The 12497-nt window shown below is 45.1% G+C and overlaps 1 protein-coding gene across 2 annotated transcripts; it reads right to left on the bottom strand.

Moving 5' to 3' along the window:
- Positions 1 to 7965: 7965 nt before the first annotated feature.
- ZBED6 (zinc finger BED-type containing 6) lies at positions 7966 to 11629 on the bottom strand. 2 transcript variants are annotated; one of them, XM_075613698.1, is made up of 2 exons: positions 11453 to 11629; positions 7966 to 10518 (listed from the first exon to the last, which is right to left on the bottom strand). In XM_075613698.1, exon 2 carries the CDS (start codon positions 10505 to 10507, stop codon positions 8576 to 8578), a length of 1932 nt encoding a protein of 643 aa, XP_075469813.1. In that variant the 5' UTR covers positions 10508 to 10518; positions 11453 to 11629; the 3' UTR covers positions 7966 to 8575. The 2 variants fall into 2 exon arrangements, with proteins under 2 accessions (XP_075469813.1, XP_075469812.1); XM_075613697.1 differs by having other exon boundaries at positions 7967 to 10518; positions 11449 to 11622.
- Between the last annotated feature and the right edge of the window lie 868 nt (positions 11630 to 12497).

Genomic DNA, 12497 nt, shown 5'->3' with positions numbered 1-12497 from the left:
GAGATGTATAAATTAACATGGATGTTAGGAGATGACAATACATTTTTTAAAGTGCCAAGCTATTCTTAGTTTTCCTCCTGTCCCTCCTTGGGAATTTTGATGAAGTTGTCCTGCCTGTTATGTGGAGAATTGTATTAGATTTACGGACACACGGACACCCTTTACTGATCAAGCAGAATGTCACGTTATAATTCGGAATATTATCGTTTCTAAAGGATTCAATGGCAGTGGTAACGCAGAATATCCCAAAATGTCCCACCAGAGGGAGCCGTAAACATGTGCATGCGATGCCAGAATATGGCACATCAGAGGTTAAATTGAGTTACCAGTTATAGCTTTAAAATGCATGTATTGTTTTTATGGTAGAGCAAGCCACTGACCGTGCCTTGTTTTGTGTTTGTCCAGAAGTGAGGTTATCTGGGGTCAAAAGCTATTCTGGAAATCTGGTGTCACAATTGTTTTCTGACCCTAGAAATAAATCAGAAACCCCTTTTCATGCATCTTAAAAGAGATTCCTGTAGACGAGTCTGAAAATACCAGCGGGTCTGGCCAGGAAGGCATTCCAGAATTGTGTAAATTTACCAAATATAAGGATATCAGAGATCCAACAACTATTCACGAGAATTACAGATACATCTTTGTAATATTTGCGAATGATGTTAAAGGATCCACGGTTCTGAGAATGAAAAGGTCAGATATCCATTTGTTGCTCAAACTTAGGAGTAAGCTGGTCAAAAATAATCGCTTTACAAGTAGATCTCTCAAACGGAGACTAGCTGAGCAACTCGATCACATCAAAAGAGGGTTAATCACAGTGTCGCAAATCATTCTAAAATATCAAATGGTCAGGCTCCGAAAGGGTTACTATGTAAAGGAATTGAATGCCCAGGACAGGAGGGAACAGGATGAACCAAATCTCAAGAGAAACCAATTGGATATATCGATTTAAAACACAATATACATGTGGACATTTGTGTGAATAAATTATATGCACTTTATTATAGATAATATAAGAGAACAGTGGAGCTTTCTTTTTTTTTAATCTATAAATCGTTGATTTCCATGATGACATTGTATTTCCTATTAAAATGTTAGTTATAATGTAGTAAGGGTGGTATATTGGACTCTTGGTCTATTTAATATAACATTTTGATTATCCTTTTTAGTATTTGTTTTTATTCATAACTATTAAATACTATATTTTCAAAATAGAGAGAGGCTTTATGCTGAAAAGCCTTTCTCCAGCAAGAAGCACATTTATGGTGCACACCTAGGCGGTTAAAACTTAATATTTATTTATGCCATGATTAAAATAATGGTACACATACGAAATAAATTTGTCATCAAAAAATAAACTGCGTGTATCGTATTCTTTAAAAAACTTTGTATAGTAGGGGGGTGCAAATAGTGGGCTCTGTGCTATGAATACATACCCATCAGGGTTATGTTTGTCATGTGATATTTATGTATAACAATCCCACGACGATGGGTAGGTGTATCCTGCTGTAGGCAAATGCTGAGGTTGGGCTGACAAGGGTTAATTCCCAAAGAAATTTGCCATACCACCGGTAAGATGAAGTGGCTATTTATCAAGGGTATGTAATGTCTAATTGGTTACTGTGATTACATGACATTTGGCACTGGTAAATGGGAAGTAGGTCAGCAGCGCAGCATAACTAAATACTCACCATAGATTGCACCAACAGGTGTGTATACACAATTGGGTGTTGCTGCTAGTGGTAACTGATATAGTTCTATTGTTATTAAATAGAGTAATGGAAAAAACCGGAGCACAGCCTACCAGCACATCACAGGACACGAGGGTCTTCTTTAGAATGGTTTATTGATAAAAGAACATAGGGCAGAGTTCCTAAAGGCGCTCTGACACGTTTCGCGCACAGGGCGCTTTATCATCTTTGATTTATTTCGTATGTGTACCATTATTTTAATCATGGCATAAATAAATGTTACGTTTTAACAGCCTAGGTGTGCACCATAAATGTGCTTCTTGCTGGAGTAAGACTTTTCAACATAAAGCCTCTCTCTATTTTGAAAATACATTTCAAACCAGAACATAGGTAGCACCCGGTATCTACCTTGATACTTTAGGCAAAATCAGACTCTCATATACTTACTGTTTATACATATCAGTGAGCGATATACCCTACATTGGTGTTGCACTATTAAATACTATCCTGAAATAGATCTATGAAGATATTAATATGCCCATTAGAGAATTGCATTATTAAGGAGTCCAGTTCAATGTATATATTGTTATTTTAATGAGGTTCTTTTCGATATATACTCATCTTTATTTATTGTCTGTTATAATATTGTTACTAATTATGTGAGCAGTTCAAATTTAAGAAAATACCTTCTCGATCTACGGCAAATTCCATTTTGGAAGTGATGGGGTTAATCAACTAATCAAGTCCGGTATAGAAGAAAGCCTAGTTGAAACTAGTTAATTAGATTGTAAGCTCCTTGGAGCAGGGACTCCTCTTCCTTAATGTTACTTTTATGTCTGAAGCACTTATTCCCATGACCTATTATTTGTTATTTATTTGATTACCCCATGTATTACTGCTGTGAAGCGCTATGTACATTAATGGCGCTATATAAATAAAGACATACAAAACCAATGAGGGCGAACCAGCTCCGTGACACCCCTAGGCACCCCCCCCCCCCCCCGCCCGTCTACCATGGACAGAGAACGCACCCGCTTCACACCAACCTAAAGTATCACTGGGTAGACTCAATCCAACTCATGTCGTTAATATCTAAATGGTGTAATGAAATATATCATAATGCTCTGATCAGATGAGAAATCGTAGCTCACTCAAAACCTAAAACAGCTCCATAACGGAGGCTAATGACATCACTACGTGCCCTACACATGTTTCCCTCCAGCTACGGAGCTGCATCAGGGACATTTTTTTTAGGTTGTGATTTATGGTTTATTTATTTTTGTGTCAATGCTGAATTACAGTATTATGGTTTAAAGCAGTATTTATTTTAATTTATTAGCTTAGATTGCAGCACCATATCCAGCCACTCTCTTAATTTTTGGGTGGCTTTGCATTGTCATATTTATTTTATTGGTGGTGTGTGAGGGTTGCCACTTGATGGTTTCCTTGTATTCATCACACACACACATACACTATATTATATACCCATTTCCTAAGGTAGCGCACTGCTCCTGATATACACCTCTCCATTCAGGGTATAGATGGAGGGTTGTTTATGGTATAATGTTATCAGCTGCACCTTATTAGAACTTAAGCTAGTACCTGCTATGGTCTTTAGAGAATGTAATTATTTAAAGGTGTATTACTGAGTTGTGTTCCGTTCTCTGCTGGGCATTCCCCTCTACGCTGAGTTTAACCATTTAATCCCTATCACTTGACAAGTAATACACGGTGTCTGAGTGGTTATTAAGCAGGGATCACTGGTATTTCGTCTCATCACTGTAAGGCCTCATCCAGAGTGGCGCTGGGCGGGCGCGCTCACGTTCGCCACGATGAGACACATTGCGACAATGTGTGTGTCCTGCGTGAGTGGGCGGGCGCGCCTGCTCGGCGCTTAGCTGCTTGCCGAGCAAGCAAATTTAAATCGTAACCCCGATTAAGGCCCTCAGATAACCCCGATTAAGGCCCCCAGATAACCCTGATTAAGGCCCTCAGATAACCCAGATTAAGGCCCTCAGATAACCCCGATTAAGGCCCTCAGATAACCCAGATTAAGGCCCTCAGATAACCCCGATTAAGGCCCCCAGATAACCTCGATTAAGGCCCTCAGATAACCCCGATTATGGCCCTGACAACCCCGATTAAGGCCCTCAGATAACCCCGATTAAGGCCTCCAGATAACCCCGATTAAGGCCCCCAGATAACCCCGATTAAGGCCCCCAGATAACCCCAATTAAGGCCCCCAGATAACCCCAATTAAGGCCCTCAGATAACCCTGATTAAGGCCCCCAGAGCCCGAAACGTTGGTCTTTGCGATGTAAAATACATTTTCCATTTTCATTCAACTTGAAATTCCTGGAGACTCATCCACACTTCCCTACAGACTGTCACATACGCCAGGCGCGGGGTTCCCCAGGAAAACTCCCTTTTTGCTGCCAATATGGAGACAAAAGCAATGAATGTTTGGCTAGCGTTTTAATGATAAAATCACTGTTTTCCAGCAAGTAAATCTGTGGCGTTGTCACAGCCAGGCTCTGGCACCAGATTTCAAATTGAATGTCAATATTTAACGTGCAAGATTCTCTGATCGCAATGTTTCTGTGACAATATGTTCAGAAAATCTGTTTAGGATGATTCGCATGGAACAGGCACATTTGCTTGGCTGCTAGCTGCAAAAGTTACGTGCCAAATATTAATAACATGGGGCTGTGTAAAAGGATTGAGTGTGGTTTTTTTTACCAAAGTTTCCTAACTAAAAAATAATACCTACTTACCTGTTTTTTGATAGATCCAGTGCTATCTTATGAAAGTTTTGTAGCAGGAAAAATTTGATACATAATCACCTTCACTTTAATATAAATAATAATTATTTTTTTTTTATATATATATATATATATATATACACACACACAACACTTTGTTTTCTTATTGCCCTTTATGACGCGGTTTCTAGTTTTAAAATCCGACGCTTAGTTCAGGAGATCTAAGCATTTGGTGCCCGGGAGTTTAAAATGGAGCTCTCCCTGGAGCGGTATTAAAGGTTTAACATGGTGACCTCAGAAGCTAAAGATCAAGAAAACCGTCATTTAAACACTAGGAAAACCGGGGAAAAAATATTCAGGGAGAAAGGTACTAGCATTGTAGGAGTTAAACTCATATAGGCGTCTAAACGGGATTGCCCATGTATGTATAATATATAGCACCAACAGTATATGCAGCGTGGTACAACATTACAATACAGGGGGGAAAAGGTATAATGGCAAGATGAGCAGCAAATAAATGAGAACATGAGGCAAAGGGAGATTGGTCCAAAGAGCTTACAATTTATTTACTATGTAATCTGCCATAAAACACCTTTCTACCTCCTGACTTTAATGGTCTGTAAGGTGCGTTCCAGTGCTGGAAGATGCCTTCCGGTAGAATACGGCTTAGTCAACATGGGCCCAAATGAGATTTGTTTTTGTACATTTTGGGATTCCAGGTGCAATCCCAGATGAAGTCCCCTTTTTACATGGGTGGGAATGGAAATAGCAAAGAGAAAAAATCGGAGCACTGCCCATGCAAAAGAGGGGTGCGTGTCCCAATAGTAATGAAAAAATGCAAAATGTATTGGATCATAAAGTACCGGCTATAAGCCCAAACCAGCATGTTTAAAGCCCCTAAGGGCTCTTTATTTGTACCTTGATAAAGACCCCTTAGGGGCTTATAGCCTGTACTTTATGATCCAATACATTTTGCGTTTTTGCACTACTATTGGGACACGCGCCCCTCTAGCTTTTGCCTGGGTAGTGCTCCGATTTTTTCTCTTTGCTATTTCCATTTTTACTTTCAATGGACCAGGTACCTCAGGACATCAAGAATTTCATTTGGACTCCAGGAAGGTCCCGCGAGTCACATGATATATCTACACTGATATTATTAAGGCCTATATTCGGGATCTGACCCTAACTATACACCAGCCAATATTCTGGGCACAAGTTTGTGTTTGGATCCTTAGGCCGTGCCTATAGTGCCACTGATGGCGACGGCGAAACGATGGGTGACGTCACCCGTCGCCACCGGCGAAAGTTATGTTTCGCCGGTCGGCGGCATCGCGGGATTCCCGCAATTTGATTTGTTAAAGGGCCGTCACCCATGAAAAATCAAATTTTGCCGGTGGCGGGTTTTGGCGACGGCGCTTGTCGCCGTCGCGTGCACTTTAAGCGCACACGGCAGCGGCAATGCTTTTGTTTTCGGGCGAATTCGCATCGCCGGCACTATAAGCGCGGCCTTACTGAAGTATGTGGGATCATTCCAGTTAGGCGTGTGGGTTATGAATATTACCTGTTATACATTTTATATCAGTTACCGGACAGGTACCATCCATGCACTGATATCTTCAAACAACATGTAATAATCTGTCTAGGATTCTCCGAGCACCACACAGTTTTCCTTCATTTTACATGTGCGTGAAGCTTTGGGTCTGTGGAGCTCCCCCGCGTTCATTTCAGCTCTCGGGATTCTGGGGAAGGGGCTACAGAACCTCCCTAGTTGTTCAAAATCCCCCCCGTATTGTGGGCCAATAGGAAGCTTCCTAGTGGCCCACTTGACACAGGGGATTTATCCTCCATTTTGTTTCCCCTGGGAGGGGAGGAACTGGCAGCACCTTACCGGATAAGTATCTCAGGAAGCAGGGGGTCTCTGGCGCTGAAATTAATGCAGTCCAGATACCCCCTGCTCTCTTCTCCCCCCCCCCCCCATATCTTAAAAATAGGGGGCTAGAAAATTCTGTAGGGGGAACTGCTCCTTTGGGTCTTTATTCTATATCCGCCGGTTGGGCCGTTTTCGGATGAAATTCCCCATTAAAGTCATCGGGGGATTTAGTCTAAAACCAGCCAGATCGGGCGCTCCGGTGGATAAAAAAATAAGCCCCTTAAAGGGAATTTGGAGACCCACCCAAATATGCAATAAAAAGGTGGCGGGCACCCAGCATTATCAATTTAAAATGGCGTTAACAAAGCCGAGAACAAATTATTAGTGTATTTAATTACATTCACTTGCTGGGGGGAGAAGGAATTCCAATTAGTTTAATTAGTCCAAATTGACAGCACAAAATCAGCAAGATGTGGAAGTCTTGTAATTTAGCCGGGTGTAATCAGATAATAAAGACAGGGGAAGAGGACGGGATCCTTCTCCAGGGGCTGTTTAGTCTGTTAATATAAGTGGCACGCTACACCACGACTATAAGCATACAATAGAAAAGGGTAGTGGATTAGTGGGGCAGTCTGCCAGCAACGGTGGTAGAGACTAAACTATTTGGCGCTTCAGTGCACATTAAACCCATTCACTCCAATCTACCTAAATTTGTCTTTTAAATGGGTGCGTTAAGGCAGGTTGAGCTCAACACCAATCCTCAAGTCTTTCTCCCCCCCCCCCCCCAACAGGTCAGGTTTTCAGGATATCCCAGCTTCAAATCAGTCCCTACACTGATACACAAATTTATTTTTTACATAAAACACCGAAAAAGCATATAAAGATCAATTTCACCAAACCCCCGGCCCCCCCCCCCAAAAAAAACCCAGAATGCCGAATTACACACGAGCAGGGAGAAGTGGTTTTTCAGGAGTGTTACGGATTCGGGATGCAAAATAAACCAACGCCGGAGTCATTAAATCATATATACTCGTTCATTTAATAAGGGAATGGATTATGCAATCCAGAAATCCCCCTGAAAACTAGCATGTTGCGACATAAAATGATACCGAGTAGAACTGCACACTTCTATTTGGCTCCAGCTTCTAACTTGGATAACTGGGACCCCCAAAACAGTTTGGAAAACCACCCCAAAATTGCGCTGCTGAATAGGTGAGTGGACCATTTGCACGAGGTCGCGAGCCGGGGCGAATTGGCCCGTTTTCAGAACCGTCAAAATCCGCGGCTCAGTCTTCGCAGACGATTCGCCGAGCATTAAATCAACGGGCACGGTCAATGTATTTTATATGCCAATTGGTGAAGTTCGGAACAAATCTGTAGATTCGATTAACACGGGGGTTCTCAACTCGTCCTCAATCCCCCCCTCCCCCCCCAACAGGTCAGGTTTTCAGGATATTCCTGCTTCAGCACAGATGGCTCAATCAGTCCCTGCCACCTGTGCTGAAGCAGGGATATCCTGAAAACCTGTTGGGGGGGGGGGGGTCTTGAGGACTGGAGTTGAGCACCCACCGAGTTAATGCCGAGACTCTTAATAGGAGGGGGGACGCACCATGTTGCATTCGCTGTCTTGCGAAGTTTCGCCGAAAGCTTAGGCTGCGGACATAGTCAGTTCTCCCGTTCGGAGGCTGAGGGAAAGCGGGTGCTTTCCCTGGCCATGGTACGCGCGCCGTCCATGGGCGTGCCAGTGACCGGCCTGTCGCGCCATTATACCCATATGTTAAGGGTTTATACGGGAGTACACCGATTCCGGTTGGCAGGTTCTATTTAGAACCTAATTTTGGGATCCTATATAATAGTTCTGACTGATAATTACAACTCAGTCAGTTATCACCCACTTTGAGCCGCCTTATCTGGGGATTTCAACATTGGTCTGCCATATTTTATACGTCGTCGCTATGAATAATTATAAATAACACTTTTTTTTATTTTTTGCGTCTATGAGATTTATACTCACTCTAGTGTGTCAATTGAAGGGAGTTAATTAACTCCTTAGTGGGATACTGTATGCCCTGACTACGACAGTTAATTCACTTACACTCTGAGTGGTCATCTGGGTTCTAGTGTTAACTTTCGTTTCTTAAATACAGACGCAAAAAAGGACTTGGCCAGGGTAAGAAGATGTTTATTTGTTAGAATGAGCAGAACGGATTGCGCTTTCAATGTAAAAACGGACGCTTGTTTTAGTCCCCCCGATGCTACTCCTTCCCCTGTGTGGAGTCCCAGTGGGCGGGGTGTTTTGCTAGCAGGTGTCTCTGCAGCGTTGATGTCCCTAGCTGCGTTCCAGGTTTCCCTCGGCTGACGCTGCGGTTGCACACGACGCAGACCGCGTGGGAACTGCACAAGGGGTCGGTGTGAAAAAACTTCCACACGGGGGAGGTGACCCGCTTCGCCCGCCTACGGAAAACCTTCCCCTGCTGTCCCGACGCCCCTCCCCCGTTCTCCGCGGCAGAGAAGGAAGTGAGAGGCGCCGCCTGTGTGGCGACTGTGTCCGACTCCAATCCCCTCCAAAATCTTTTAGACTGGACAAGGCTTTTAGCCAGGGAGCTAATTCTTGCCCCTAAAACCCGGCTCCTTTTCATTCTCTCCGGCCCGGTCACCTTCTCTACGTACGGATCCGTTCGTTTTTCGTGGCTGGCCGGCTCATTCGTCAAACGGGATGGGCGCTTGTGACCCTTGGTCCTGTTAGACTGTGTACGCCGGGCGCTAGAGACGGTGGGTGCCTTGGACAAGAGAAGGGAGAGTGGTTTCCCTATGAGGTCCCTGATATCGTGGTGGGTATGATTAGCGAGTTCCCAGGGCTCTGGGTGCTTGGCTAGAAGATGTCTTTGCAGCGTGGAGGTCCCCAGCTGTGTCCCCGGCCTCCCCCTACTCACGCTCTTGTCACACAGTTTGCAGATAGCATGGGACAGCTGCTGAGGATCCCTGGTGAAAAATACCCAGACTGGCGACACCACTCTCTTCTTCTTCTTTCCAAGTACCTGAGTAATGGGGGCAGCATTAATGGGAGTAACATCCCCTTTAGAGTTAAGATTTCTTGCTAACCCCCTCTCTTGTGCTGCAGTGAGTGACCTTTTCTCTAAAGTGGCTTTACATTCCTCTTCTTCGCTGCTAAATCGCTGCTCTTCCCCCCTGCCCTGTGCTCTGCCTGTTAATCCAATCAGCATTTCCTCTGCAGGATTTACACAAGGGCTATTAAATGTCCCAAAATCCTTTGGTTCTCCCAAGCGCTGGGCAAAACTCCAGGCCACATTACTGACTGCGGCCCAGTGAGTGGGATGCATGGCTTGGAGGTGACGCTGTAGGGTGGATGTCCCAAGCTGCATTCCTGGTCTTCCCCTGCTGACCGTCCGCCGGCAAACCACGCAGGTGGCCCGAGATGGACACAGGGGGTCAATGTGAAATAATGTCCAAGCCGGAGAGGTAACCTTCTTGCTCTTCCCCGGAGGCTGCCCTGTGGGTTTCACAGCCAGTCTTTGATCACAACCCTCTGAGGCTATCATATGGTCAGGCGTCCGGGTATCAGCTAGCACAGACCCATGGTTCAGCTCCTCGGCAGAATGTAACATCCCCATGGGTTTAGTTCTACGGACCTCCACAGGCTGACTCCTGTCTCTTCTTGAGTTCTTCGCCTTGTAAGCGCCTGCCTCTAAACCATGAGAAACTATATCGTACTCAGGACTGGTGAAGCTTGACAGAGGAACCTCACTCTCTTCCCCCATCACTACTAGCTCCCCGGGTCTGTGACCCGCGGCCCACTCCGCTGGGTGTCTGGCCTGCAGGTGCCTCTGCAGGGTGGACGTGCCGAGCTGGGACACCCGCTTTCCTCGGCTCACACTCTTCCTGCACAGATTGCAGGTGGCTCGGCAGGCATACTGGGGGTCAATGTGGAAGAAGTTCCACACCGTGGACGTCTTGGTTCGGGTTCCAGGTCTTAGCACGCGGTCAACCAGGTCACTGAAAAGTTCAGTCTGTGAATCAGGGGCTTCCGGGAGCAGCACCAGAGGGTCACAGCTGTCCTGGTCCCTGCCTTTTCTATCTCCATTGGCCTGTCTGTGTACCTGTCCCCATGTCTTTGGGGACTGAATGGCACTCATCAGTCCCTCCTCTGACTCCTCAGCTGAGTCCATCAATGAAAACCCTACAAAGAGAGGGCTAGTTAGTGGAAAGAAAGAATGGAGAGAGGCAGAGGACATGTGCACACATACAAATAACGTGTTACCATATTATGCAGACACCAGTTGATATTATATAGCATTATATTACGCCAGAGCACACCAAAGGATATTATTATATTATACAGACAGGACACCATTATATATGTTCTAGTAAAATTGGGCAATATACCGATATGTTAATCATATGGTGAAAATAACAAATGATGATAAGTCGACACTGTATTTATTATTGTGATATTAATATAAGTTAGCTGTGGTTGTCATTGCCCATTTAGGGACAGCTAGTGACACACACAAGCTTCATAGGCAGGGATGCCATAAAAAACAGGATTGGCACCGCTATCTAACCCCGCTATCTAACCCGCTACCCAAAGGAGATCCATATACTGTGTGTTTTTCCTACCCCTGTTTCTGGTGTTCAGGGTAATAAGGGGATTCAATTATTATTAGACACATTTATTGTTCAATCATTGGGAAGGTATTTAGCTTTTCTTTACATTCATTTTGGATATTAAAAAAAAAAATATTTTCACATGAATTAAAACAGTTATTGTCTTTTTTTTCTATTGAGCAGATATTTGTCAAGAAAAATATCAATGTCACGATCAAATGGGGAAAAATATATTATTTCATAGTGTATATTATGCAGCCAGGAAACTATATATAATACAGTATATTATATTTACATGATGCAGATGGGACGTTGCTATACATTACACTGTATATTGTGAGTATTGCATGATGCAGATGGGACATATTTTCGCCTATAGAATTATTTGCACTTTTGCTGTAGGACACAAGTTGTTGCATACTCCTCCCACCCCCAGGCTGCCACATTTACTCTCCCACTTCATAGGACAGCGGACTTTCCCTGAACCCAAAGTTCCCCTCACCTACACCGGAGCTCCTCTCACTCTCTGCGGACACCGGATAACGACAGAACCGACCCCAGCACCTAACGGAGCACCACTGCCAGCAACAAAAATGGCGGCCTGTCTTCAATACGACCTGGACCAAGTCGGCCACCCGGCTTCAACGCAGCTTGCCAGGAACAGACATGGCAGCCCGGCTTCAGCACTACCAGGAACAGGAATGGCGGCCCGGCTTCACCACTGCCAGGGACAGATATGGCGGCCCGGCGTCAACGCTGCTGCCAGGAAGAGACATGGCGGCCCAGCTTCAGCACTGCCAGAAACAGATATGGCAACCGGTCTGGCTTCAACCCTGCCAGGAACAGACATGGCGGCCGGACATGCCAGGCATAACGATGTCGGCCCCTGATTCTAACCTTCGACGCCAGTCAGAAACATGGCGGCCGGATACACTTTCCAAAGGTTGTGGCCTAAATAAGTGTAAGGAATGCGAGTCACTAAATAATAGTTTAAACCGCACAACTCACTCAGACACATGACCTCAATGGGAATAGCCTCTTAGAAGGGTTGCCACCTTCTACTGAAAAAAAAAAAAATCCCTCACTTTGTGTGGTGGCGTCTCCCGGCATCCTGCTGCAATTCCCCCTCCAACTGCAGTGAACATGGCTGCGCGGTGTGAAATTACGCTGCATTGCCATGGTAACCATACGCTACGTGACGTTATGACGCTCCGCTGCGTTGCCATGGCAATGTGACGCCGTGTAGCGTCATGACATCACGTAACATGGTTACCACGGCATCATTTGACACCGCGCAGCCATGTTCACTGCAGTTAGAGGGGGAAAGTGCAGGAGAATAACGGAGACGCCACCACACCGCACGCTGCCACCACCCGGAGACGGCAACCCGTAGCCCGGAGGTAAGTGCCCGAAACCCGGAGTCTCCGGGTCAAACCCGGAGAGGTGGCAACCCTGCCTCTTAGAAATGAGAGATCTCACTCAGGAGTGGGGATCTGTGGGAGGGACATTGTCTCTAAGACCTCGGGCATGGTCAGCGCTTAGGCGCTGACC

Source organism: Ascaphus truei, chromosome 9 (assembly GCF_040206685.1).
Source record: "Ascaphus truei isolate aAscTru1 chromosome 9, aAscTru1.hap1, whole genome shotgun sequence".
In the NCBI taxonomy this organism is placed as follows: domain Eukaryota; kingdom Metazoa; phylum Chordata; class Amphibia; order Anura; family Ascaphidae; genus Ascaphus; species Ascaphus truei.
Note: the sequence above shows the minus strand (reverse complement) of the source record. Positions and strands in the feature narration are given on the sequence as shown.

What these genes read in the sequence shown, in the direction of transcription:
- ZBED6 (XM_075613698.1), bottom strand. Translation starts at nt 10,507, where the DNA reads ATGGACTCAGCTGAGGAGTCAGAGGAGGGACTGATGAGTGCCATTCAG.